Source organism: Scyliorhinus torazame, chromosome 14 (genome assembly GCF_047496885.1).
Source record: "Scyliorhinus torazame isolate Kashiwa2021f chromosome 14, sScyTor2.1, whole genome shotgun sequence".
Lineage (NCBI taxonomy): Eukaryota > Metazoa > Chordata > Chondrichthyes > Carcharhiniformes > Scyliorhinidae > Scyliorhinus > Scyliorhinus torazame.
The window spans coordinates 125,195,592-125,221,581 of record NC_092720.1 but is presented as its reverse complement, the minus strand read 5'-3'; the positions used below and the strand labels follow the sequence as shown (position 1 = coordinate 125,221,581).

The 25,990-nt window shown below is 51.8% G+C and overlaps 1 protein-coding gene across 32 annotated transcripts in view; it reads left to right on the top strand.

Moving 5' to 3' along the window:
- The window catches only part of kif1aa (kinesin family member 1Aa), a 511,250-nt gene that overhangs the window by 430,702 nt on the left and 54,558 nt on the right, over nt 1-25,990 (top strand). For all 32 annotated transcript variants that reach the window (XM_072474808.1, XM_072474806.1, XM_072474807.1 and 29 more), the window contains 3 exons: nt 10,151-10,265; nt 12,064-12,197; nt 25,375-25,436. In XM_072474808.1, the coding sequence (XP_072330909.1) occupies nt 10,151-10,265; nt 12,064-12,197; nt 25,375-25,436 (311 nt within the window). The remainder of the gene's footprint in view (nt 1-10,150; nt 10,266-12,063; nt 12,198-25,374; nt 25,437-25,990) is intronic.

Below are 25,990 nucleotides of genomic sequence, written 5' to 3'. Positions count from 1 at the left end.
AAGGTATCGTAATTGTAGGTGGTGAGCTCGTTCCTCCACCTCAGAATCTTGTCATTCTTGATCTTGCCCCGCTGTGTGTTATTGAACATGAAGGCAACCGACCGTTGGTCAGTGAGGAGAATGAATCACCTGCCGGCCAGGTAATGCCTCCAATATCGCACAGCTTCGACAATGGCTTGGGCTTCCTTTTCGACGGAGGAGTGTCGAATTTCGGAGGCATGGAGGGTACGGGAGAAGAAAGCCACGGGCCTGCCCGCCTGGTTGAGGGTAGCGGCCAGCGCAAAGTCCGACGCATCGCTCTCCACCTGGAACGGAATGGACTCGCCCACGGCGTGCATCGCAGCTTTGGTAATATCTGCCTTGATGCGGTTGAAGGCCAGGTGGGCCTCAGCCGTCCGGGGAAAAATCGTGGATTTAATAAGCGGACGGGCCTTGTCCGCATAATTGGGGACCCACTGGGCATAGTAGGAGAAGAACCCCAGGCATCTCTTCAGGGCCTTGGGGCAGTGGGGGAGGGGGAGTTCCAGGAGGGGGCGCATGCGGTCGGGGTCGGGCCTGAGGACTCCGTTTTCCACAACGTAGCCAAGGATGGCTAGGCGGGTTGTGCGGACAACACATTTTTCCTTATTGTAAGTGAGGTTCAGGAGTTTGGCGGTGTGGAGGAAGTGCCGGAGGTTTTCGTCATGGTCCTGCTGGGCATGGCTGCAGATGGTAACATTATCTAAGTACGGGAACGTGGCCCGCAGCCCGTACTGGTCAACCATTCAGTCCATTTCTCTTTGAAAGACTGAGACCCCATTGGTGACGCCGAAGGGAACCCTGAGGAAGTGGTAGAGGCGGCCATCTGCCTCGAAGGCAGTGTATTGACGGTCCTCCGGGCGGATAGGAAGCTGGTGGCATGCGGACCTCAAGTCAACTGTGGAGAAGACTCGATACTGCGCAATCTGGTTGACCATGTCAGATATGCGGAGGAGGGGGTACGCATTGAGCTGGGTGTATCGGTTGATGGTCTGACTGTAGTCGATGACCATCCGGTGCTCCTCCCCAGTCTTGACGAACACCACTTGGGCTCTCCAGGGGCTGTTACTAGCCTCAATGATCCCCTTTCGTTGGAGTCGCTGGACCTCCGACCTGATAAAGGTCCTATCCCAGGCACTGCATCCCCTGCTCCAAGTAACGACGGGCTTATAGTCTGGGGTGAGATTTGCGAAGAGTGAGGGTGGGGCGACGTTAAGGGTCACGAGGCTACAGACGGTGAGGGGTGTAAAGTAAGGCTTTGGAGGTGGCACTGGAAGTCGAGCCCCAGTAATAGGACGGCGCAGAGATGGGGAAGGACGTAGAGTTTGAAATTAGTGTACTCTACGCCTTGTACAGTAAGGGTCGCGACACAATACCCCCGGATTTCTACTGCATGTGATCCGGAAGCCAGAGAGATTTTCTGGGTCGCGGATAAGATTGGGAGGGAGCAGCGCCTGACTGTATCTGGGTGTATGAAGCTGTCTATGCTCCCGGAGTCAAAAAGGCAGGCCATCTCGTGCCCGTTGATCCGGACGGTCATCGTCGATTTTGTGAGGTGATGAAGCCGGGACTGGTTGAGCGTGATGGAGGCGAGCTTCGGAAGGTGATGGGTAGGCCGGTCGGAGGTAGGGGCGGTGATGCGCCCATCAATTCACTCAAGGACTCGTGTCAGAGTAAAACAGTGGTTTTAATTAACTATCAACTTTGCCTGCCTGTGACTGGTACATACTGAGGGCAGTCCCACAGGCCAGCTACTCTTATACTCCTTCAAAGGGGCGGAGCCATGGGCGGAGCGCGTACATGCTCCAACATCTCCCCCTGTGGGTGAAGCCATACAATGGCCCACAAATAAAACCCACAGGGTTAATAACATAGAACATAACTGGCGAATTAACTGTATTTACATTCACCACAGGCCGCCAGCATACGATTGGGTGAGCAAGGCTCCCGGGAGGCTGCGGTGTGGTCCCAAGATGGCGGCCCCCATGGGTCGCACATGGCGGCCGAAATCGATGATGGCGGCAAAGATGGCGGTGCCCATGGGCCGCACCTGGCGGGTGGCGCGGCAGCTGGGGGCGGCCCCGGTAGGCAACAGGCAGCGCTGCTGGGCCTAGAAGCTTTAGGGAGAGATCGGGCCTGGCAGGCTTTCACAAAGTGGCCCTTCCTCCCACACCCGTTGCAAGCCGCGTTCCGTGCAGGGCAGCGTTGTCGGGAATGATTACCCTGGCCGCAAAAGTAGCACTTGGGGCTTCCGGCGTTGGCGAGCTGCTGCGCGGCACAGACTTGCGCCGCACTGGGGTCAGATGTTGGCGGCGCCCACGAGGTCGCCGCGCGGTCGGAGGTGTAGGCCTCCATGTTCTGGTAGGCCACCTCTAGCGAGTTTGAGAGCTGCACTGTCTCTGGGAGGCCGAGTGTACCCCCTTCTAGCAATCGCTGGCAGATGTAGCTCGATTTTATGCCTGCGACATAAGCGTCCCTGATCAACAGCTCCGCGTGTTGCGTAGCCGATACCGTCTGGCAGTCACAGCTCCGGCAGAGTACCCGCAAGGCATGCAGGAATTCTGCTCGTGACTCCCCAGGGCGTTGTCGTCTTGTGACAAGAAGGTACCTAGCGTACACCTTGTTCACAGACTTTACATAGTGTCCCTTCAGCAGCATTATCGCCGCCGTATACGAGGGGTCCCTGATGAGAAGAAAGACTTGCGGCTCACCGTGCGTGGAGGATCTGCTTCTTTTGGAGGTCGGTGAAGTCTTCGGTGAAGGACGCGAGGTACGCTTCGAAACAGCTTAGCCAGTGCTCAAAAGTTGCAGAGGTGTCGGCTGCCTGTGGGTCCAGCTCCAGGCAATCAGGCTTGAGTGATGAATTCATATTAGATGTTTAGTGTCCTAAATTAATATGCCATCAATTAACACATGACGAGTGGTGAACGTAACTGAGGCTTTAATACACTAAACAGAAAGCCTCCTGGCCTCTGATCCTGAACTGGATCAGAGGTGGAGACTAGCCACCTTTATACATGAGCCCGAGGGGAGGAGCCACAGGCGGAGCCAGCAGGGACAAGCCCAGGCATGAACAACACAATGCAATGCAATACAAGTGGTTTACCACACTGACCTTCACTCTTCCCTTCAGACACTTTCTTTTCTCTCTCTTTACTAAAGTCTCATGATTGTGCAGGGAGGTACATAACATGTTCCTGAGTGGTTGATTGTCAACTTTTAGGACTTTATATTAAGCCAAATGCAGAACCAATTCCACTGGTTATAACTAGAGCAAACCAGCCCAGTCCAACCCAGCCAAATGTTCATACCAGAAAGGTGCTGAGACATGCAAGAACTGCATGGTCAAAGATGTGCAGGTTAGGTGAGAATATGGGGATAGGGCGGGGGTGTATGCCTAGGAAAGGTGCTCTTTCAGAGGGTCAGTGAAAACTCGATGGGCTGAATGGCCTCCTTCTGCACTGCAGGTATTCTATGGAGACCCCCAAAGAGAGAAGGACCAGTTACAGAATTGTGGGAAATCTGAATTGCATTGTGGGAAACTGGACTTCCTGTTGCGGTGTTGTGTCTCTTTCTTTCACTCTAGGCCCAGCTCGGAGAGGTCCCAGAAACACAAGAGGCTGAGGCCACAGAGGAACCCTACCACTGGCCAGTCCTCTCTCCAAATATTGGCGGAGTCAAAATCTGAAAGGATTTCACTGGGAGAGAAAAATCAAACAACGTTTAATTCTAAGCGACCACAGGCACTAAGCGTACATGTGTTGGTGATCATATGATCAATATGAGAACATCAGTGAATGGCTGTCTGCTTCTGGCCTAAAACCATTGCCTGTACATGACCAACACCTCTAGTAGTTTATAATGTAGGAATACGAAATGAGATGCTGGAGTTTTATTTGGCATTGACTCTTAATGTAAGCCTTCTGCCGTCACCACGGTTACTTCAAGAACTTGCATCCATTTGGCATTAACCTTCATGAAAATTCTGACTGAAACTATCTACAAAGTCTGCACTTGGTTCCAAAATATTACTTTTATTTCAATAAAGGAAAATGCTCAGGGACCACTCACGATAGAAAAGGAAGGCATGTGTCACAAAATGAGAAAATTTAAAATGATACTTGTTTTACTTGTTTTAACACAAGATGTTAGAGGTGATGAAGGTGATATTTTCTGCAAGTCATCACGAGGTTAGGCTTGTTGTCTTTGGAATACCATTCTGCCATGTGACCAAATGCCCTCTGCCCCTCCCATCGATGCTTGAGATTTTTCTCCCCAGTCAAGAAGGCAACACCAGTGGCAGAAAGGCACAACCTGCTCCTTCCTGAAGTGACTCCTGCTGGAACGCTTGAATATGAGCACAGGCATGCAAGACAATTTTTTCTTTAGCCTGCAGGGTCAGAGTGATGGAGCTCACTGAGGCATATGCATGGATTCTGCCCTCAAGGAAGTATTCAAGGGCCTTAGCTTCCAGCCATCAATCAACCTTATGGTCTCTCCACCTCACTCATTCCTGCTTTTCATTGCTGCTAACATGGGCAGGATTCTCCGTCCAGCCGCACCCATTTTATGGTGCGGTGCGTCCCAGCCGGCAGCAGGATCCTCCATCCCGCCAGCCGGCCAATGGGGTTCCCATTGTGTGCACCCCCACGTCGTCGGGAAATCCGCGGGCGTGAGTGCGCTGCCGGCGAAACAGAGGATCCTGCCACAGGAAATTCCAGCTACAGGTCTCTCTCTTGCTCTTCTAATCACGTCTCTCAATAAAGGAGGCTCACTCTCAGAAAGCAAGTAGCGATCAAGAATTATCATTCCTTTGAAATGAAATGAAAATCGCTTATTGTCACAAGTAGGCTTCAAATGAAGTTACTGTGAAAAGCCCCTAGTCGCCACATTCCGGCACCTGTTCGGAGAGGCTGTTACGGGAATTGAACCGTGCTGTTGGCCTGCCTTGGTCTGCTTTCAAAGCCAGCGATTTAGCCCTGTGCTAAACAGCCTCTTTCTCAGAGATTCAAAGCCAATGCGCAGAGTGGAATGGACAAACCCTTAATCCATCTCCTTGCTTGCTCCAAAGATAAGTTGAAATTGAATCCAATTCATGGTTCCCACAAAGGAGACAAACTAGATCTAAACTGACAAGAGCATGCATTACACCTGATCTCAGGCTTGATCCTAAACATCTTAACCCAGAGGCCAAGATATCCATTTACGCTGCTCTGCTGTATTCAACATTTCAGTGTAATTATAAGCAGCAACAGCATAACAAGAGTGAGTTACTAAACCTGACAGTGTGAAGGAGCTGGACAGATACAGTCAGTAACACGGTGCTGGGGGAGAGGGGTTATTGAGTGACAGTGTGAGGGAGCTGGATTAACATCAGCAGAGACACAGTCAGTAACACAGGGTGCTAGGGGAGAGGGGTTATTGAGTGACAGTGTGAGGGAGCTGGATTAACATCAGCAGAGATACAGCCAGTAACACAGGGTGCTGGGGGGAGAGGGGTTACTGATGGACAGTATCAGGGAGCTGGATTAACATCAGTAGAGCTACACAGTTTTGTCTGGGAGGGGTTATTGATGCTAAGCTTGTAAGGGAACTGAATTAAAGTTAGCTAAGGTGATCAGTGTCGCAAGATGGTGATTGAAATGCATACCAAACCCAAAAGATGAGGGAGATGGATTAACATCAGGAGAGCTACAAAGCAGTCTTTAGAATGGGATTGAAAACTAGGCACAAAATTTCATAGCAACTGAAGTGTCTTTGATAGATGATGAACATAAAGTGCTACGAATGGAAGAGAAATGATGTGAGGCACATTTCACACGGGCTGCTCCATCCATTTAAGATTCCAAATGACAAAACAGCTGTTCAAAGAGTCAAACCGGCCTCACACTGTGGGGGTGAGGGAGGTTGGCCACAGCAATGAACAGATACGGAAGATACATCGAGCAGCTTCCACTCTTTCCCCCAGCAGAAAACAATGGGTTATTCCATTTACTCCTCCCACCTCAAACCAACCAAGAATTGTGAACAGCACCGAAAAATCCCACGCGGATTTGAATTATGTAATTCTCTGAGCGGGTCACTCTGCAGGCCGCAAAGTGCATCTGACTGCCCTGCCTGGCCTGAACGTAAAGAATATTCTCAATTCTCCACCAGACTGGAATTCTCCACTTCAAATTTGAAGTTGATAAGAATGATGAGTAATCTGGAGTAAACTCTGAAAATACACTGCAGGTCAAGCCAGCATCAACATTTTTTTAAATGGCAGACTAAACAATCCAGGTGGAACCTATTTGTTGAAGTATCCTACTCCAAGCATCACCTTGCTTTTTTCCCCTTTGTGATGCTGCTCCATCTGTTACGTATATCCCGCATGCCCTGCATTGTTTTTAGCTTCCAGTAATAATTCCAATTCCAAATCTCTTTCCTGCATCTGCACAAAGGCAAACTCTTGTCTGATCCCAGAACTAGTTATTCCTGGAACAGGTCACTAGCCTGTCACCAGAGGCTTATAGCTTGAAGGGTGCCACACCACATCAAGCGTGGCTGACCAGGAGTGTCTCTCCCGCTTGTACTGTCAGCCATTGGCATGTTGGAAGGATTTTGCATGTTGACACTCGACCTGTTTGACCACCTTATGAATGCACCTTCCTTGGTCATCAAGTCCTGGGGTACCCAGAGCTTCTGGCTCAGAGGCAGGGACCCTACCCACTGCGCCACCAGACCTCCCAGTAATAATTGCTGAAAGTTAAATGTGCAGGAATCACTGCTCAAGTCTGTCTTATGAATTAGGCTCCTGTCCACTAGGTTTGATCTACCTCATTGCAGGACAGCTGATCCGCAAGAGCCTCATGGTGATGGAGAAGCCTGTGCAGAGGGTGTTTTGAGTGTCAGCATCTCTGCTCTCACATATAGCACAAGGTCCTGAAGTGGGTGCCCCACCCCTTCCCCCACCCCTTGTATGCCACTTGGTGGGTTTTGTGATTGTCCTTTGCTCCCCAGTACTCAATAAAGATGTGCTCTCGGCCAATGACGTAAGAACAAGAGTAAGCCATTCAACTCATCATGCCTGTTGTATCAATCAATTAGATCATGGTTGGTCTGCAGCGCTCCCATTTTGGTTCATTACCCCTTGACACCCTGATCAAACAAAAATCTCGCCAGTCTTAGTTTTGAAATTTCCAGACAACCTAGCCTTTTGTGATGGGAGAGAATTTCAGATTTCCTCTGTTGGCAAAACTGCTTCTTGATATCACCTATAGACAGCCCAGTTCTAACTATAAGGCTATGTTCCCTTGTTCTGGATTTTGTCATCAGAGAAAATAGTTCTATCTACCCCTTCGACTTCTTTAATCATTTTACCCGGATGAGATTGTGTCCTTGACTCCATTTTCCTGCTGTCTCCCTATACACCTCAGTTAGATCACCTCTTCATCTTCTCTACTTAAAGAGATACAAGGTTAGTCCACGGCATATTTAGTTAACTAAACTCATCTTTACATCCAGCCCCATCAGATCAGACACCCAATCCTGCTAATTCACCTCCTTTGTGCTCTATGGGCTGTCGAGTGTCGAGCATCAGTGGTGGTGGCTTGTATGAAGCAGATTGCCCAAATGCCCGACTCTATTCCAAGTACATGGCCGGCCCCTCTGAAAATAAAGACACATGCCCTGTTTATTATGTTACCTATCTGAAAGAGGTAACAAGTACGGAACTGTAAGAGTTTTGCTGTCTTCGTCCCATGCTGCTTAATGTCTGCCTTGCATTCCACATGTCTTGTGTTCTTCATGCTTTATGTTTTTCATATTTTGTGTCTTCATATACTGTACCCTTCACATGTTTTTCACATGATGCGTTCTTCATGCTGCAGTCTTCTTCATATTTGGGTGGTGGTCATCACATGTTGTGCCCCTGACATATTGCCTCGTCATCGGTAGCTAATGTTCTTTGTCTTTCACATGAGAATTTGTCTAATGACAAATTAATTTTATAAAACTCCAGCATTGAAATTAATTCAGAAAAAAAACATATTGATATTGTGAGAAAGATGTTTTTGTGTTGTAATTGTCACAAAATTGTTTCTTGCTTTCTTTGCAAATAAAGGAGTTGGGTGTGATGTTTATGGGGAGCAATAGAATTGCTCTCTGAAAACATTGGGTGCTTGGACCCCGGGAGATCTTTCTCTTGTTGCAGCCAGTGTTTTAGGGGCATTAGTCTGTTCTGTTGTGGGTGGAACATTACTGACCCGGCGTGTTGGGGCCTGGCCAGTAAAATGCAGCGAGCCATTCAAAGGTCCGTTGACCTTGGCGGGACTGGAAGATCCTGGCAGTGGGAGGGGCTGTAAAATTCCTCCCTGTGACTGGACAGTGGTCAGGCATGTTTTTCCTCCCCATTTTGCTGATACTAGGTTTTTGCTAGGTTGCTGACCCAGTCCACCAAGCAGAGATTTGCCCAGATTATGATGACTGCACGTCCTGGTAAATTGCCAGTTGTTTATTAGGCTAAACATATCTCAGTAAAAGGGGAGAATTGCACCCAAGTAGCAGAGATAACAGCTGTCTCTTGCTGTGCTAAGCTGGTAGTTTTGGAGTACAGTTTTCCTCAGTGCCTTGGGTTCAGCTGGATAAATTTGATCGTTGTTCCCATTTCTTCAGAGGACATTCATCTCTGGCCTTATCTGAGACAGGCTCATTGTCAATTGATATCCCATTTTACACCATGCCCCATCAGTGTCATTGAGTTGCCAGTGGAAGACAAAGATAGGGATGGTCTACATTAGGCTGTCCTGTGGGGAAGATCAGTGCCACACCCCTCCCCTCGAACTGTATTGAGAAATGGCCTGCATGTACATCTGTGCATTGCATGGGCTGAAGACAGGGCCTGACATATCTGTGATGGCTGCTGAAGTCTAATAGCCAACTGTCGCTATTGTAATTTGGGACCTGCTGAATGGCCCATTGAGTGGGATACCCATGCCCCTCCTGCCAGGCCATACAAGAAGTCAACACCATCAGTAGTTGAAAGAAATGGCAGAGGAGAAAGCCGGGTAAGTTGTTTCCCTGGTTGAACACGGTAAGGTGCAAGGATTCACCACTGTGATGGAACTGATCTACGAAAGACAACTGAAGAGGACACTCAGCAGAGCACAAACCTCTGCCGTGCTCTATTAACTCAACGTTAAACTATATTATAACATTTAGGCACTTCTAGCTGATCATTTGCCCCATGAAACATCAGTAGAATTACAATCAGGTGTTCTTCACTATTCCGGATATGTTACAAATGTTGTGTGATGGCAGTGATCTGGATCACTAAGGACTTCACTCATAATAATAAACAAAATTAATCAAAAATAATTTTGTCCTATTTCTCAATATTACGGGCTCCTCCAAACAAGCATGAAAATATAACCTTCTCCCACCTTCTATGGTGGAGGTAACAAGAAAACAATTGAATAAGTTGTTTCTTTCGTACAATTACACAGTTGTTCCTTGAAGCTTTCCCCTGTCTGGCTGATGCTCTGTAACTAGAAAGCTGAATAAAGATCTATTTGTCAAGAGCATCCATCCCACTGAGCAGGCTTCAGGCCATCCACATCCATCAACCTGCTCTGAAAACTCTGCTGACATTTTGACAACTGTGACAAACAGTCAACATAATTCTGGGTGTGATCTACTGACCACCCCGCTGTGTGTGTTTTTGGTGGCCGAGGTGGCCTGCCAGAGCGATCTACCGGGCCTGCCGTTGTCAATGGGATTTCCTGGTGACCACACCCCTCGCACTGGGAAACTGGTGCGCCGGCGTAAATCCCGCCCTCTAAATCAAACAACCCACAACACGCTAAAAGAAAAAAACTATTTGTCCTGTCTGCTAATGTTAACAGATCCTTTAAAACATTCCAGGACCCAAAAATACATCTTCACCAAAAGTTCTTCCTTGGGCCATACCCTATTTCTGATGGAGGTAATAAGAGACACATGGTCCTAAAGTATTTAATGTAGGTTCTCAGGCTGTGTTTGAGTCTGTTGTCTCTCTGGGAGCTCCTGTTATTTGCAGAAGAAAGCAAAAACAAAATGTCAGAGCTGTGTTTGAGAAATAATGTGAGCTGATTGGATAGTGCCCTTTTTGCAGAACCTTTTACCGATTTGAAGCAGGCTGGGATAGCTCCATGCACAACTCCCTTCTGCTGAACAGAGTGACCCCATATGGAGAGAAGATCTACATGACATTGTCGGCGTATCTGGAGGTAGGGCCCTACTTCAACTAAACCGAGGGTCTGATCACCCCTCCTTGTTTACTGTGAACTTTGTGCTCACCAATATGAGCAATGTTAATCCAGAAATGACACAGTTTGTGTTGCAGGCATCCAGTATCGGCATCAAACATTCCAAATGCAGGTATGACACGGGGATAGACAGAGACTAAAGCTCCCTCTGCACTATCCCATGGAAGGTTCCAAGTGCATGTACAACAAAGGATAGATACAAAGTAAAACTCCCTCTACACTGTCACATGAAACATTCTGAGGGTAGGTACTGTATGGGTTAGATACACCGTAAGACTTCCCCTATCCCATGAAACAATCCCACGACAGATACCACATAGGTTAAATATGAAATAAAGGCCTCTTTACACTGTCTCATCAAACACAGCATGGGTTAGATACATAGAATTCCTATAGAGCAGAAGGAGGCCATTCAGCCCATTGGGTCTGCACTGACCCTCAGAAAGAGCACCCATCCTAGGCCCACTCCCCTGACCTATCTCTATAACCCCACCTAACCTGCACATCCCTGGACACTGAAGGGCAATTTAGCATGGCCAATCCACCTAACCTGCACATCTTTAGACTGGGAGGAAACCGGAGCACCCGGAGGAAACCCACACAGGCACTAGGACCAGTGTAAAGTTGCTTCTATACTATCCTAACAAACGTTCCCAGGTATAGCATCGGCTATATACCAAGTAATGACCCTTCTATAATGTCCCAACAAACATCTCCAGGGCAGTTACAGCACAGGCTAGATATTGAGTAAAGCTCCCTTTCCACTGGTCGAACAAACATCCCCAGGATAGACACAGCACAGGCTAGTTGTGCAGAGTGGAATTCCCTCTTTCAGCGACATGCCTCATGAGCATCTCTGCTACACCAGTGTGCGAGTTTTTATGTTCCCTCGCAATCCATCCTGGGACTTTCCCATGAGTGAGGCTATTCAATGGGCGAAATTCTCCGGAATGGGCGCGATGTCCGATGACAGGCGCCCAAAACGGCGCAAATCAGACGGGCATCGCGCCGCCCCAAAGGGGCGGAATGCTCCGCATCTTTGGGGGCCGAGCCCCAACATTGAGGGGCTAGGTCGGCGCCGGACGAATTTCTGCCCCGCCAGCTGGCGGAAAAGGCCTTTGGTGCCCCGCCAGCTGGCGCGGAAATGACATCTCCGGACGGCGCATGCGCGGGAGCGTTAGCGGCTGCTGACGGCATTCCCGCGCATGCGCAGTGGAGGGAGTCTCTTTCGCCCCCCGGGGCCAGATCGCCCCGCGCCCCCCCCAGGACCCCGGAGCCCGCCCGCGCCGCCTTGTCCCGCCGGTAAGGTAGGTGGTTTCATTTACGCCGGCGGGACAGGCATTTTAGCGGCGGGACTTTGGCCCATCCGGGCCGGAGAATCGCGCGGGGGGGCCCGCCAACCGGCGCGGCGCGATTCCCGCCCCCGCCGAATATCCGGTGCCAGAGACTTCGGCAACCGGCAGGGGCGGGATTCACGCCAGCCCCAGGCGATTCTCCGACCCGGCGGGGGGTCGGAGAATCTCGCCCAATGTAAAGTATCTTTCCACTGTGACTGCAGATGAGGAATTGATGTCACTTCTGGGCCACCGATAAATAATTTCCTTTTGAACAAAGCAGTGTTTCTGATAACATACAACTCTCACATTTACCAACATTATTGGAAGAATGAACTGGGAGGAAAAGGCTGAGCAAGAAACAAAAATCATTGTTAAGTAACGTAGTTGAACTCTTTGTAAATTTCTTGGTTTTTTTCTTGCAGATGGAGAACTGCACACAGCCTGCAGTGGTTACCAAAGACTTCTGCATGGTATTTTACACACGAGATGCCAGGCTGCCAGCCTCCCGCTCCATCCGCAACCTCTTTGGCAGTGGAACCCTCAAAGCTTCGGAGAGGTAGGACGTTGTCTGCTACTGATAGTCCCCAGCCACTCTCAGGGTCGCTCGCTCTCTTCTGATGAAGTGTATATCATGATTCATCAACCACATATCAGGGAAAGAGCTGGCCTCTCAACTCAACTTGAAAAGTGAAAGGGAAGCAGGGAAGGAATGAAGTCATATGAAACAGGAGCAGGAATGGGCAGCACGGTGTCGCAGTGGTTAGCACAGCTGTCTCCAGCACCGAGGACCTGGCTCCGATCCCGCCCCCGGGTGACTGTGCATGTGGAGTTTGCACACTCTCCCCGTGTCTGCGTGGGTCTCACCCCCACAACCCAAAGATGTGCAGGGTAGGTGGATTGGCCACACTAAATTGCCCCTTAATTGGGGGAAAAAAAGAAACAGGAGCAGGGAAAGGACCATTCAGCCCCTCGAGTCTTCTTCGCCATTCAATAAGATCACGACTTGTCTGATTGTGGCCTTAACTCCACAAGAGTAATTTACAATTGAGAAAGAGGTGTTAGAAAGGTGACCTTTACTTAAAATTGATAAGATACCAGGATCGGAGTAGACGCATCCAAGGGTACTGAGGAAAGTGAGAATGGAAATTGCAAGAGGAACTAGTGATAATCTTCCAGTCGTCCTTAGAACAGGATGGTGCAGTGGAGTGGGACTATTTGTGGGAGGTGCTGATGAGATTTGGGTTCGGGGAGGGGTTCATTAGATGGGTTAGACTCTTGTACGTGGCCCCGGTGGCAAGCGTCGTTACAAACAGGCAAAGATCGGGATACTTTCGACTACACAGGGGTACAAGACAAGGGTGCCCCCTGCCCCCGTTACTGTTCGCGTTGGCAATTGAACCATTGGCCATAGCGCTGAGGGACTCTAAGAAGTGGAGGGGGGTGCTTAGAGGGGGAGAGGAACATCGAGTATCACTATATGCAGACGATTTGCTGCTATATGTGGCGGACCCGGTAGAGGGGATGCCAGAGGTAATGCAGATACTCAGGGAGTTTGGAGAGTTCTCGGGATATAAATTATATATGGGAAAGAGCGAACTTTTTGTGATGCACCCCGGGGAACAGGGCAGGGGGATAGATGCTCTGCCACTGAGGAGAGTAGCAAGGAATTTTCGATACCTGGGGATACAGGTGGCCAGGAACTGGGGAACCCTACATAAACTTAACCTGACGCGATTGGTAGAGCAGATGGAGGAGGACTTTAAGAGGTGGGATATGGTGCCCCTGTCATTGGCGGGCAGAGTACAGGCGGTTAAAATGGTGGTCCTCCCGAGGTTTCTTTTCGTGTTTCAGTGCCTCCCCATCCTGATTACAAAGGCCTTCTTCAAAAAAATAGACAGGAGCATTATGAGCTTTGTGTGGGCGGGAAAGACCCCGAGGGTAAAGAGGGGGTTCCTGCAGCGCAGTAGGGACAGAGGGGGATTGGCACTGCCGAGTCTGAGTGACTACTATTGGGCCGCCAATGTGTCGATGATCTGTAAGTGGATGAGGGAAGAAGAAGGTGCGGCGTGGAAAAGGTTGGAGATGGCGTCCTGTAAGGGAACGAGCCTAAAAGCGCTGGCGACGGCGCCGCTACCATTCTCCTCGAAAAGGTACACCACAAACCCAGTGGTGGTGGCGTCCTTGAAGATCTGGAGGCAGTGGAGACGACATAGGGGAGTGACGAGTGCCTCGGTGTGGTCCCCGATAAGGAATAACCACAGGTTCGTCCCGGGGAGGATAGATGGGGGATTTCAATGTTGGCAGCGAGCAGGAATTAGGAAGCTGAAGGACCTGTTTGTGGACGGGACGTTTGCGAGTTTGGGAGAATTGGAAGAAAAATATAAGTTACCACCAGCGAGGATTATTCCGTGTTCTTGTTTTTCTTAGTTAGTTGTTGATATTTGCTTTTTGTTTATTTCTTTTTCCACCTGTTGTTAGTTTAATATATTATTTAAATAACGTTTAATGTATATTCCTTTATTAACTTGTAAAAACGGAAAATCTTTGTTTGAAAAACTTCAATAAAATATATTTTTTAAAAAAAGAACAGGATGGTGCCAGAGGATTGGAGAATTGCGGATGTTACAGCTTTGTTCAAAAAGTGGCGCAAGGATGAATTTGGAAACTATAGACCAGTCAGTTTGACTTCAGGCGCGGGATTCTCCGACCCCCCCCGCCGGGTCGCGCCGCGCCGGTTGGCGGGGACCCCCCCCCCCCCGGCGATTCTCCGGTCCCCGATGGGCCGAGGTCACGCCACTGTCAACCCACGCCAGCCGGCGTGGATTGAACCACCTTTGAGACGGCGGGACACGGCGGCGCGGGCGGGCTCCGGGGTCCTGGGGGGGCGCGGGGCGATCTGGCCCCGGGGGGTGCCCCCATGGTGGCCTGGCCCGCGATTAGGGCCCACCGATCCGCGGGCGGGCCTGTGCCGTGGGGGCACTCTTTTCCTTCCGCTTTCACCATGGTCTCCACCATGGCGGAGGCGGAAGAGACCCCCTCCACTGCGCATGCGCTGGGATGCCGTGAGCGGCCGCTGACGCTCCAGCGCATGCGCCGCCCGGCAAAGTCAGTTTCGCGCCAGCTGGCGGGGCACCAAAGGCCTTTCCCGCCAGCTGGCGGGGCGGAAATCAGTCCGGCTCGGGCCTAGCCCCTCAAGGTAAGGGCTCGGCCGCTCAAGATGCAGAGACTTCCGCACCTTTGGGGCGGCGCGATGCAGGACTGATTCGCGCCGTTTTTGGCGCCGGTCGGCGGACATCGCGCCGATATCGGAGAATCCCGCCCATGTTTCGGGAAACTTCCGGAACAATAGTGGATGCATCTCCTCTGCTCCTGGTACCTTATCAATTTTAAGTAAAGATCGCCCTTCTAACACTTCCTCTTTCTCAATTGTAAATTCTTCTTGTGCGCCATTTACCTCCTTTCTTACCTCGGCCTGGGTAACATATTCTTTCTTTGTAACAACAGATGCAAAGTATATCAAGTGTTTACAACAGTGTGGTGGTATGTATTAGGGGTAATACAGTACACCATGAATGCCGAGGAGCTATTGGAGGACAGATGCTGGGTCCCGATTGGATCTGCCGCCTACTGGGCTCCACCCAGATAGGCGGAGTATAAGAACCCGGTTTACTCCCGCAGCTGCATTCTGTGACTGAGCTGCTGGGGAACAAGTCTGCTCAATAAAGCCTCGATTGAAGTTCTCTACGTCTCGCCTCGTGTGCGATCGATGGTGCTACAAACAGTATGGCATAATATAATAACTCTTCTGTCACTCACCAATCGGCGCCTTTGTGCCGAGTCCGGAAAGACCTATACTTACCAACCAATCAACTTCCAGGGGGTCACGTTTAGCTTTTATCCATAAACTCCCAGCTGTCTCTCCACTGCTTTATGGGCTCTCTTTCTCCGAGCTCCCATTGCTTTATGGGTTCTCTCTCTGATTGTCCCCCGCTTTCTGGATACTCTCTCTCCGAGCTCCCACTGCCTAATGGGTTCTCTCTCTGAACTCCCACAGCTTTATGTGCTCACTCTTTCTCTGAACGGCCACTGCTTTATGGGCTCGCCCTCTCTCCAAACTCCTGATGCTTTATGGGCTCCCTCTCTTCAAACGTCCACTGCTTTATGGACTCTCTCGCTCTCTTTGAACATCAGCTTTCTGGACTCGCGCTCTCCTAATCTCTGAATATTCGCTGCTTCATGGGCTCTCTCTCTCTGAATTCCCACTGCTTTATGGGCTGTCTCTCTCTGAGTTCCCACTGCTTTATGGGCTCTCTCTGAATTCCCACTGCTTTATGGGCTGTGTCTCTCTGAATTCCCACTGCTTTATGGGCTCTCTCTCTCTGTGATCTCCTTCATCGATCAAAATTCTGTCTGAGTCAACCCTGAATATATTCACTAATCTTGACTGCTGTCTGAAGAAGAGAATTCCAAAGATGAAAATTTCTCTTCAAATCCATCTTAAATGGAAGACGTGGTCCGCTGGCAGCATACCCACGCCCGTGGGTTTCCCACAGTGTGAGGTGGCCACAATGGGAAACCCGATTGGCCGGCTGTGGGAATGGAGAATCCCCCTGCTGGCGGGGGCGCGTCACTCTGGGAAACGCGGCTGGCGGACCGGAGAATCCCGTCCCCTTTATTTTGAAATTGTGCCCCCTAGTTTTATATTCTCCTACAAGGGGATACATTCTCTCAGTATCTACCCTGTTAAGTCCCTTCAGAATCTTATTTGAATCAGATTATCTCTCATTCTTCAAAACTCCAATAGACGGGGTGAGGTAGAGTATGATCTGGGAAGGTTCAGCTGGGCAATGTAATGTTCTTTGATTATGTTGATGTTGACTCTCGATGTGGTAGCATTTACAAAGAACATGAGACTTTGTTTTACAACAAAACTATTTATTACAAAATAAAAATCATTTGTGTCACAAGTAGGCTTACATTAACACTGCAATGAAGTTCCTGTGAAAAGCCCCTAGATGCCACATTCCGGGCCTGTTCGGGTACACAGAGGAAGAATTCAGAATTACCTAAATTACCTAACAAGCACGTCTTTCGGGACTTGTGGGAGGAAGCCGGAGCACCCGGAGGAATCCCTCACAGACACAGGGAGAACGTGCAGACTCCGCACAGATAGTGACCCAAGCCAGGAATCAAACCTGGGACCCTGGAGCTGTGAAGCAACAGTGCTACCCACTGTGCTACTACTCTAAAGTGTTACTATAATGTCTAAGATTAATACAGTTGGGAATAATGGTCTAACACTTACACTAAGATACTACAGAGTTACTATAATATGTGACTACGATCAACTCCTTACTAACACCTTGGGCGGGATTCTCCGGTATCCGGTGTGCGGGCTGTACCGGCGCCGAGGAGTGGCGTGAATCATTCCGGCGTCGGGCCGCCCGGAAGATGCAGAACCCTCCACACCTTCGGGGGCTAGGCCGGCACCGGCAGGGTTGGCGCCGCGCCAACTGGCGCCGAAGGGCCTCCACCGACCGGCGCGTGTTGGCGCATGCGCAGGAGCGTCAGGAGGATCCAGCGTGATCCCAGCGCATGCTCAGGGAGTTTCTTCTCCACGCCGGCCATGGCCCTACAGAGGCCGGCGCGGAGGGAAAGAGTGCCCCCACGGCACAGGCCGCCGTGGACCCGCCTCCCGGGGCCAGATCCCCCCGCGCTCCCCCTGAGGACTCCTCCGCAGGCCGCCTGCAGAGCCAGGTCCCGCCGGTAATAACCTTGTGTAATTTACGCCAGCGGGACAGGCCGAAAACGGGCAGTCGCTTGGCCCATCGCGGAGCAGAGAATCGCCGGGGGGTGGGGGGGGCCACTGCCAACGGCCCCCGACCGGTGCGACGCGATTCCCGCCCCTGCTACAAAAGCGGCGCCGGCGAATTAGGCAGCTGGCACTGGGGCAGGATTCACGCCACCCCCCGGCGATTCGCCGGCCTGGCGGGGGGTTGGAGAATCCCGCCACCTTGTACTGGAACATCAGAGGTGGGATTCTCCGAGCCCCCGCCAGGTCGTAGAATCCCTGGGGGGGCGGCGTGAATCCCGCCCTGATGCCGGCTGCCGAATTCTCCGCCGCCGGGGTTTTGCCGGGGGCGGGAATCGTGCCGCGCCGCGCCGGTCGGTGGCCGCTGGCAGCGCCCCCCCCCCTCCGGCGATTCTCCGGCCCTCAATGGGCCGAGCGGCCGCCCGTTTTCGGCCGGTCCCGCTGGCGTAAATCAAACCAGGTCCGTACCGGCCGGACCTGGCTCTACGGTGGCCTGGCCCCCGACCGGGGCCCACCGATCCGCGGGCGGGCCTGTGCCCTGGGGGCACTCTTTCTCTCCACGCCGGCTGCTGTCAAACTCTGCCATGGCCGCCGCGGAGAAGAAACCCCGGTACATGCGCTGGGATGACGCCAGCACACACTGGCGCTCCCGCGCATGCGCCAACTCGCGCCGGCTGGAGGAGGTACTTCAGTGCAGTAGGCGCGGCGCTGGCCAAGCCCCTGAAGGTGCGGAAGATTCCGCGCCTTTCGGGCGGCCCGACGCCGGAGTGGTTCACGCCACTCCTCGGCGCCGATACGGCCCCCCCTCCCCCCCCCGACGGGTAGGGGAGAATCCCGCCCCTTGTGCATCCGGGTCAAGTTGCCTGCATACTCACACCACCTGCTGGTCGGATGCTAGATATTTGCTTCAGATATTGCTACATATAACTTATAATACACATACAGATGATGATGATCTACTAATATATACAGATGATAGTCTACCTATCATCAACGGATTCTAATGTTGGCTTTTCTCCTTCAGAAAACTCGTTAACCTCAGCAATAACGTAGCTATCTCATGGAACAAAGCGGTGAATGGGGAAACAAAATGGGAGCCTATCTTCATCTGGGCTCTTGCTGTCTAGTTTACATTTTGTGATCATTTTCTTTTTTTAAAATATATTTTATTAAAGTTTTCAAACACAATTTTTTCCCTTACAAATCAACAAAAATGGTAGCATGATACCTGCTATATAACATTGTTTAAATAATATAGTAAACTAACCAAATAACATGAAGTAATGCTCCCCCACCCCCTTTCCCCATCTAGAACACAAACAATTTACCCCCCCCCCCCCAGGGCTGCTGCTGCTGGCTATCTATCTTCCCCCTAACGTTCCGCTAGGTAGGTTGCCACCGCCTGGTGAACCCTTGAGCCCATCCTCAGCGCAAACTTCATCCTCTCCAGTTTTATGAACCCCGCCATATCGTTTATCCAGGTCTCCAGGCCGGGGGGTTTCGCTTCCTTCCACATGAGTAAAATCCTACGCCGGGCTACTAGGGACGCAAAGGCCACAACATCGGCCTCATTCGCCTCCTGCACTCCCGGCTCATCCGCTACTCCAAATATAGCTAACCCCCAGCCTGGCTTGACCCGGACCTTCACCACCTTCGAGATCACTCCCGTCACTCCCCTCCAATACCCCTCCAGTGCCGGACACGACCAAAACATATGTGTGTGGTTCGCCGGGCTTCCCCCGCACCTCCCACACTTGTCCTCCACTCCGAAGAACCTGCTCAATCTTGCTCCCGTTATGTGTGCTCTATGCAGCACCTTAAATTGGATCAGGCTAAGCCTGGCACACGAGGAATAGGAATTTACCCTGCTTAGGGCATCAGCCCACAAACCCTCCTCAATCTCCTCCCCGAGCTCTTCTTCCCATTTTCCCTTCAGTTCGCCCACCAGCTCCTCCCCCTCTTCTCTCATCTCCCGGTATATCTCTGACACTTTGCCCTCCCCGACCCACACCCCCGAAAGCACCCTGTCCTGGATCCCTTGTGTCGGGAGCAGCGGAAATTCCCTCACCAGTTGTCTCGTGAATGCTCTCACCTGCATATACCTAAAGGTATTTCCCAGGGGCAGCTCATACTTTTCCTCAAGCGCTCCCAAACTCGCAAACGTCCCATCTATAAATAAGTCTCCCACTCTCCTGATTCCTGCCCGGTACCAGCTCTGGAATCCTCCGTCCAGCCTCCCTGGGGCAAACCTATGGTTGTTCCTGATCGGGGACCACACCGAGGCTCCCAGCACACCCCTCTGTCGCCTCCATTGCCCCCAGATACTTAATGTTGCCGCCACCACTGGGGTTTGTGGTAAACTTTTTCGGGGAGAGCAGTAATGGCGCCGTCACCAGCGCCTTCAAGCTCGTCCCTTTGCAGGACTTCATCTCCAACCTTTTCCACGCCGCTCCCTCTATCATCCATTTACGAATCATCGCCACGTTGGCGGCCCAATAGTAGTCGCCCAAATTCGGCAACACCAGTCCCCCTCTGTCTCTGCTACGTTGTAGGAACCCCCTCCTTACCCTCGGGGCCTTCCCTGCCCACACGAAGCTCATGATGCTCCTATCTATTTTTTTAAAGAAGGCCTTAGTGATCAGTATAGGGAGACATTGGAACACAAATAGGAACCTCGGGAGGACCATCATCTTAATTGCCTGCACTCTGCCCGCCAGTGACAGCGGCTGCATGTCCCACCTTTTGAAATCCTCTTCCATTTGTTCCACCAGCCGTGTCAGATTGAGTCTGTGTAAGGTTCCCCAGCTCCTGGCTACCTGAATCCCCAGGTATCGGAAGTTTCTTTCCATTCTCCTTAGCGGTAGGCCATCTATCCCTCTACTCTGGTCCCCAGGGTGTATCACAAAAAGCTCACTCTTTCCCATGTTAAGCATATATCCCGAGAAATCTCCAAACTCCCTCAATATCTGCATGACCTCTGTCATCCCCCCCACTGGATCCGTCACATACAGCAGTAGGTCAGCCGCATAGAGTGACACTCGGTATTCCTCTCCCCCTCTAACCACCCCTCTCCATTTTCTGGAGTCTCTCAGCGCTATGGCCAGTGGTTCAATTGCCAGCGCAAACAGTAATGGGGACAGCGGGCATCCCTGCCTTGTTCCCCTGTGTAGTCGAAAATACACCGACCTTTGCCGATTTGTGACCACACTTGCCGTTGGGGCCCCAGAGAGGAGTTTAACCCAGCTGACAAACCCCTCCCCAAACTCGAACCTCCTCAGCACCTCCCATAGATACTCCCACTCCACCCTATCAAATGCCTTCTCTGCATCCATTGCCGCCACTATCTCTGCCTCCCCCTCTGCTGGGGGCATCATTATCACCCCTAATAGCCGTCGCACGTTGACATTCAATTGTCTCCCCTTTACAAACCCTGTCTGGTCTTCGTGCGCCACCCCCGGGACACAATCCTCCATCCTCGGTGCCAGCACCTTTGCCAGCAACTTGGCGTCCACATTTAGCAATGAGATAGGCCTATAGGCCCCGCACTGCAGCGGATTTTTATCTCGCTTCAAGATTAGTGATATCGTCGCCTCTGACATTGTCGGGGGTAGGGTCCCCCCTTCTCTGGCCTCGTTAAAGGTTCTTACCAGCAGCGGGGCCAAAAGGTCCACATATTTTCTATAGAATTCCACCGGGAACCCATCTGGTCCCGGGGCCTTCCCTGCCTGCATGTTCCCCAGCCCTTTGGTCACCTCGTCCACCCCAATTGGCGCCCCCAGGCCTGCCACCTCCTGCTCCTCCACCTTCGGGAACCTTAGTTGGTCCAGAAACTGCTGCATCCCCTCTTTTCCCTCCGGGGGTTGGGACCTATATAGTCTCTCGTAAAAGGTCTTAAACACCTCGTTTATCTTCCCTGCTCTCCGCACCGTGGCTCCCGTTTCATCCCTAACTCCACCTATCTCCTTCGCCGCTGTCCTCTTTTTGCAGCTGGTGGGCCAACAGGCGACTCGCCTTTTCCCCATATTCATATCTCATCCCCTGTGCCTTCCTCCACTCTGCCTCTGCCCTCCCTGTGGTCAGCAGGTCGAACTCCGTCTGGAGTCGTCGCCTCTCCCTGTATAGTCCTTCATCCGGGGCCTCCGCATATTTTTTATCTACCCTCAAAATCTCCCCCAGTAGTCTTTCCCTTTCTTTGGCCTCTGTTTTCCCCTTGTGGGCCCTGATGGAGATCAGCTTTCCTCTGACCACCGCCTTTAGTGCTTCCCATACTACTCCTACTCAGACCTCCCTGTCGTCATTGGCCTCCAGGTATCTTTCGATACATCCCCGCACCCTTCCGCAGACTCCCTCATCTGCCAATAATCCCACATCTAGTCGCCAGAGTGGACGCTGCTCCCTCTCCTCTCCTAGTTCCAGGTCCACCCAGTGTGGGGCATGATCTGAAACAGCTATGGCTGAGTACTCAGTTCCTTCCACCCTCGAAATCAGTGACCTTCCCAAAACAAAGAAATTTATCCGGGAGTACACCTTATGGACATGGGAGAAAAGGGAGAACTCTTTTGCCATCGGCCTAACAAATCGCCACGGATCCACTCCCCCCATTTGGTCCATAAACCCCCTAAGCACCTTGGCCGCTGCCGGCCTTCTTCCGGTCCTAGATCTAGATCTATCTAACCCTGGGTCCAGCACGGTGTTGAAGTCCCCCCCCCCCCATTATCAGGTTTCCTACCTCCAGGTCCGGGATACGTCCCAGCATCCGCTTCATAAATCCCGCATCATCCCAATTCGGGGCATATACATTAACCAACACGACCTCCATTCCCTGCAGTCTGTCGCTCACCATCACAATACTGCCCCCGCTGTCCGCTACAATGTTCCTAGCCTCGAATGACACCCGTTTCCCCACCAATATGGCCACCCTCCTATTCTTTGCATCCAGCCCCGAGTGGAACACCTGTCCCACCCATCCTTTCCTTAACCTAACTTGGTCCGTCACCTTCAGGTGCGTCTCCTGCAGCATGGCCACGTCTGCCTTCAGTCCTTTTAAGTGCGCGAACACTCGGGCCCTCTTAATCGGCCCATTTAGGCCTCTCACGTTCCACGTGATCAGCCGGACTGGGGGGCTGCCCGCCCCCCTACCCTGTCGACTAGCCATCACCCTCTCTGGTCCCCCAGGCGGCGCATTCCTGCCCCGACCACCTTTTCTTTTACCAGTTCCTTCTCGATCTCCGCAGCAGCAACCCAGTTATCCCCCCCCTCCCCTCGCTAGACCCCCATCTAGCATGGTTACTCCCCCCATATTGCTTCCGAAAGTCAGCTGACTTCAACTGACCCAGGCTTCTCCCGCTCTCTCCTTGACCCCCCCCCCCCCCGTGTGAGGAACTCCCATCCACCTTGCGCCTATCTTCCCGCCATCATCTTTCTGACGCGGGAACAAGAAAAAGAAACCTCCTGTTCTCTAGAGCCGTCCCGCCCCTCGTGGCGCAACTCCCTCTGCCGCCCCACTCTCATTCCCCATCCCCCGCCTGAGTCTCTTATTCCCCCCAACTGGCGCCCACATTTCTCAATGTCCCCCCCTCCCCAATTTACATTTCGATATACATCAGCATTGTCGTTTCCCCTCCAACATCAGTCCCTCAGTTCTGATCCAGTTTCTCATTTTTAATGAAGGTCCATGCTTCTTCCGCCGTTTCGAAGTAGTGATGCCTCTCCTGGTGCGTGACCCACAGTCGCGCCGGCTGCAACATCCCGAACTTCACTTTCTTCTTGTGCAGCACCTCCTTGGCTCGATTGAAGCTTGCCTTCCTTCTCGCCACCTCCGCACTCCAATCCTGATACATTCGTACCACCGCATTCTCCCATCTACTACTCCGTACCTTCTTGGCCCATCTCAGAACCGCCTCTCTGTCATTGAAGCGGTGAAATCGCACGATCATCGCCCGAGGTGGTTCTCCCGCCTTTGGTCTCCTCGCAGGGACCCGATGGGCCCCTTCCACTTCCAAGGGGCCCGAGGGGGCCTCAGCTCCCATTAGCGAGCGTAGCATCGTGCTCACGTAAGCCCCGCAGTCTGCTCCTTCCACTCCCTCAGGGAGACCCAGGATCCGGAGGTTCTTTCTCCGTGATCTGTTTTCTAGGACTTCAATCCTTTCGATGCACTTCTTATGAAGCGCCTCGTGCGTCTGCATTTTGACCGCCAGGCCCAGGATCGCATCCTCGTTGTCAGTCACCTTCTGCTCCACCACACGGAGCTCTATCTCCTGGGTCTTTTGTGTCTCCTTAAGCCCCTCAATTGCTTGTAGGGCCAGCACCTCCTTTTTTAGCAGCTCCACACACCGTCTTAAAAATTCGTCTTGGTCCGGTCCCCATGTCGTCTGGGCTCCCTCCGACGCCATCTTGCTCCTTTTTTCCTTCTGCCACTGTCCTCGAGGATTCTCCGAGATCTGGCCGCCGCCGCCGATATTTTTCTTTTTCGCTGGGGGGGGACTCCCTGTTGTCTCACCCCACACCGGGTATCGTCCCGAAAAAATTCCCCGTTGGGGCTCTTAAAAGAGCCCGAAGGTCCGTTCCAGCTGCCGGTCCCGGCGTGAACTGTGCGCCGCGGGATCCGCACATGCGCAGTGGCCTCCTTCAACGCGCCGGCCCCGACGCAACATGGCGCAGGGCTACAGGGGCCGGCGCGTAGGAAAGGAGGCCCCCATCCAGAGAGGCCGGCCCGCCGATCGGTGGGCCCCGATCGCGGGCCAGGGCACATCAGAGGGTCCCTGGGGTCGGACCCCCACAGGCCACCCCCCCCCCCCCCCCACCCCCCCCGCCGACCCTTCCACGCCGCGTTCCCGCCGGCTGAGAGCAGGTTAGAACGGCGCCGGCGGGACTCGGGTTTTTTTTCAAGGCCACTCGGCCCATCCGGGCCGGAGAATCGGCGGGCCGGCCATGTAGAGCGGTCCGCGACCGGTGCCGCGCTAACCACGCCAGCACCAACGGCCCTGCGGAGAATCGCGTGCCGGCGTCGGGGCAGCGTGGCCCGGTTGCGGGGATTCTCCGTCCCGTCCCAGGGCTGGGAGAATCCCGCCCAAGGAGTTTCTTTGAAGAAAAATTAAGGAAATTGCACTTATTCGCATCATAAAGAATCCGATTATGATGTGACCTGATTGGAATTTTTAACATGATTTTGGGTTCAAATTGCAGGGGACGCTGATTATCGAAGAGTAAATTTAGAATAGCAAAAGAAGTCAGGAGGAAACATTTAAGCCAAAGGATAATCAAATTGTTTCCATAAATTACCAGGGAAAAACATGAAAGCAGACAGTCACAGTCAAATCAAGACTGTTCTGGAGAGAGAGCGAGATAGAGAGAGAGAGAGAGATGGCACTGAGGCTGTTGATGGGAAGGACAGGTGGCATAATTTCTATGGAGAATCCCGCCCCAGACATATTTTGTGTCTACATTTTCTAGTATTAGAAATACTCCTATTGGAAAGGGGTGGAGGTGAGGGGGGGGGCGGAGCTTATCTCCTTATTGAGAGAACACTATGGGAGGATATCACCTTCTGATCAGGAAAGAGCACACCTTTCAATTAGAGGTAAACTTATACGGTAATTCTTCCACCATCTTAGTATATGTTGGGTTGGATTCTTCCGCTCGTCCGCCGCAAGATTCGCCACAGGCGGGACATGGACCATGTAAAGATCCATTGACCTCGGGCGGGAATTTCCGGTCACTGGGCGGGTGTGGCAGGAGAATCCCGCCTTCCTGGTCACATGACTAAAAGAACCAACACTGGTTGGCACTAATTGGGGAAAATGCTCAGTAGAAGAGGTCTCTGTTTTGACTGTGCTGTTGTGTAAGTCTTGTTGATATTGTGAAGTGACCGACTTTCATTAAAGACTTTTTTTTAAAAGAATATTTTGTTTTAATTCAACAGTAACCGAGTGACCGGTGTGTACGAGCTGAGCTTGTGCCGGGTGGCAGATGCTGTTAGCCCAGGTAGGATCTGATTGTGAAAGAGAGGAACCATCTGGTTCCTGGTTACACTGGTTAAACTCGCTGGAGCATGTTATTTTTTTTCACAAGTATGTTGGGGTTTGAGTGTCCCTTGTGCTGCAGTATGTGTGCTAAGGATGACTAAACATGAACAGTCCTTCACTGGGTGTAGATGGACAGCATTGGTCATTAGTACATCGAGGCTGTAACGCAAGATGTAGCCATAACCATCATTTGCTAAAGTTTATTGTAAGGGATAAATCCTGAAGCAAATACCAAAACCCTGTTTGCAGCAATAGTGAATTTAGAAACGATTGATGAGAAGTAAGAGGGCTGAAGGTATGCGATTTGTTTTCTTGAGGATTTTCATTTCTGGTGCTTGATTTGTAATATTTTTGGTTGGTGGCACTGCCAGCTGTCACCATGGGGTGGTCCTGTGAACCCCAGATAGCCTCCTGGCCTGAGGTCCATTTGCATGTCGGGAGCGGACTCCTGTACCTAGGGGCTTGATATTTAGGCCCTGCCGTAGTGGGAGGCAGGCAGGCATTGTACTTCAC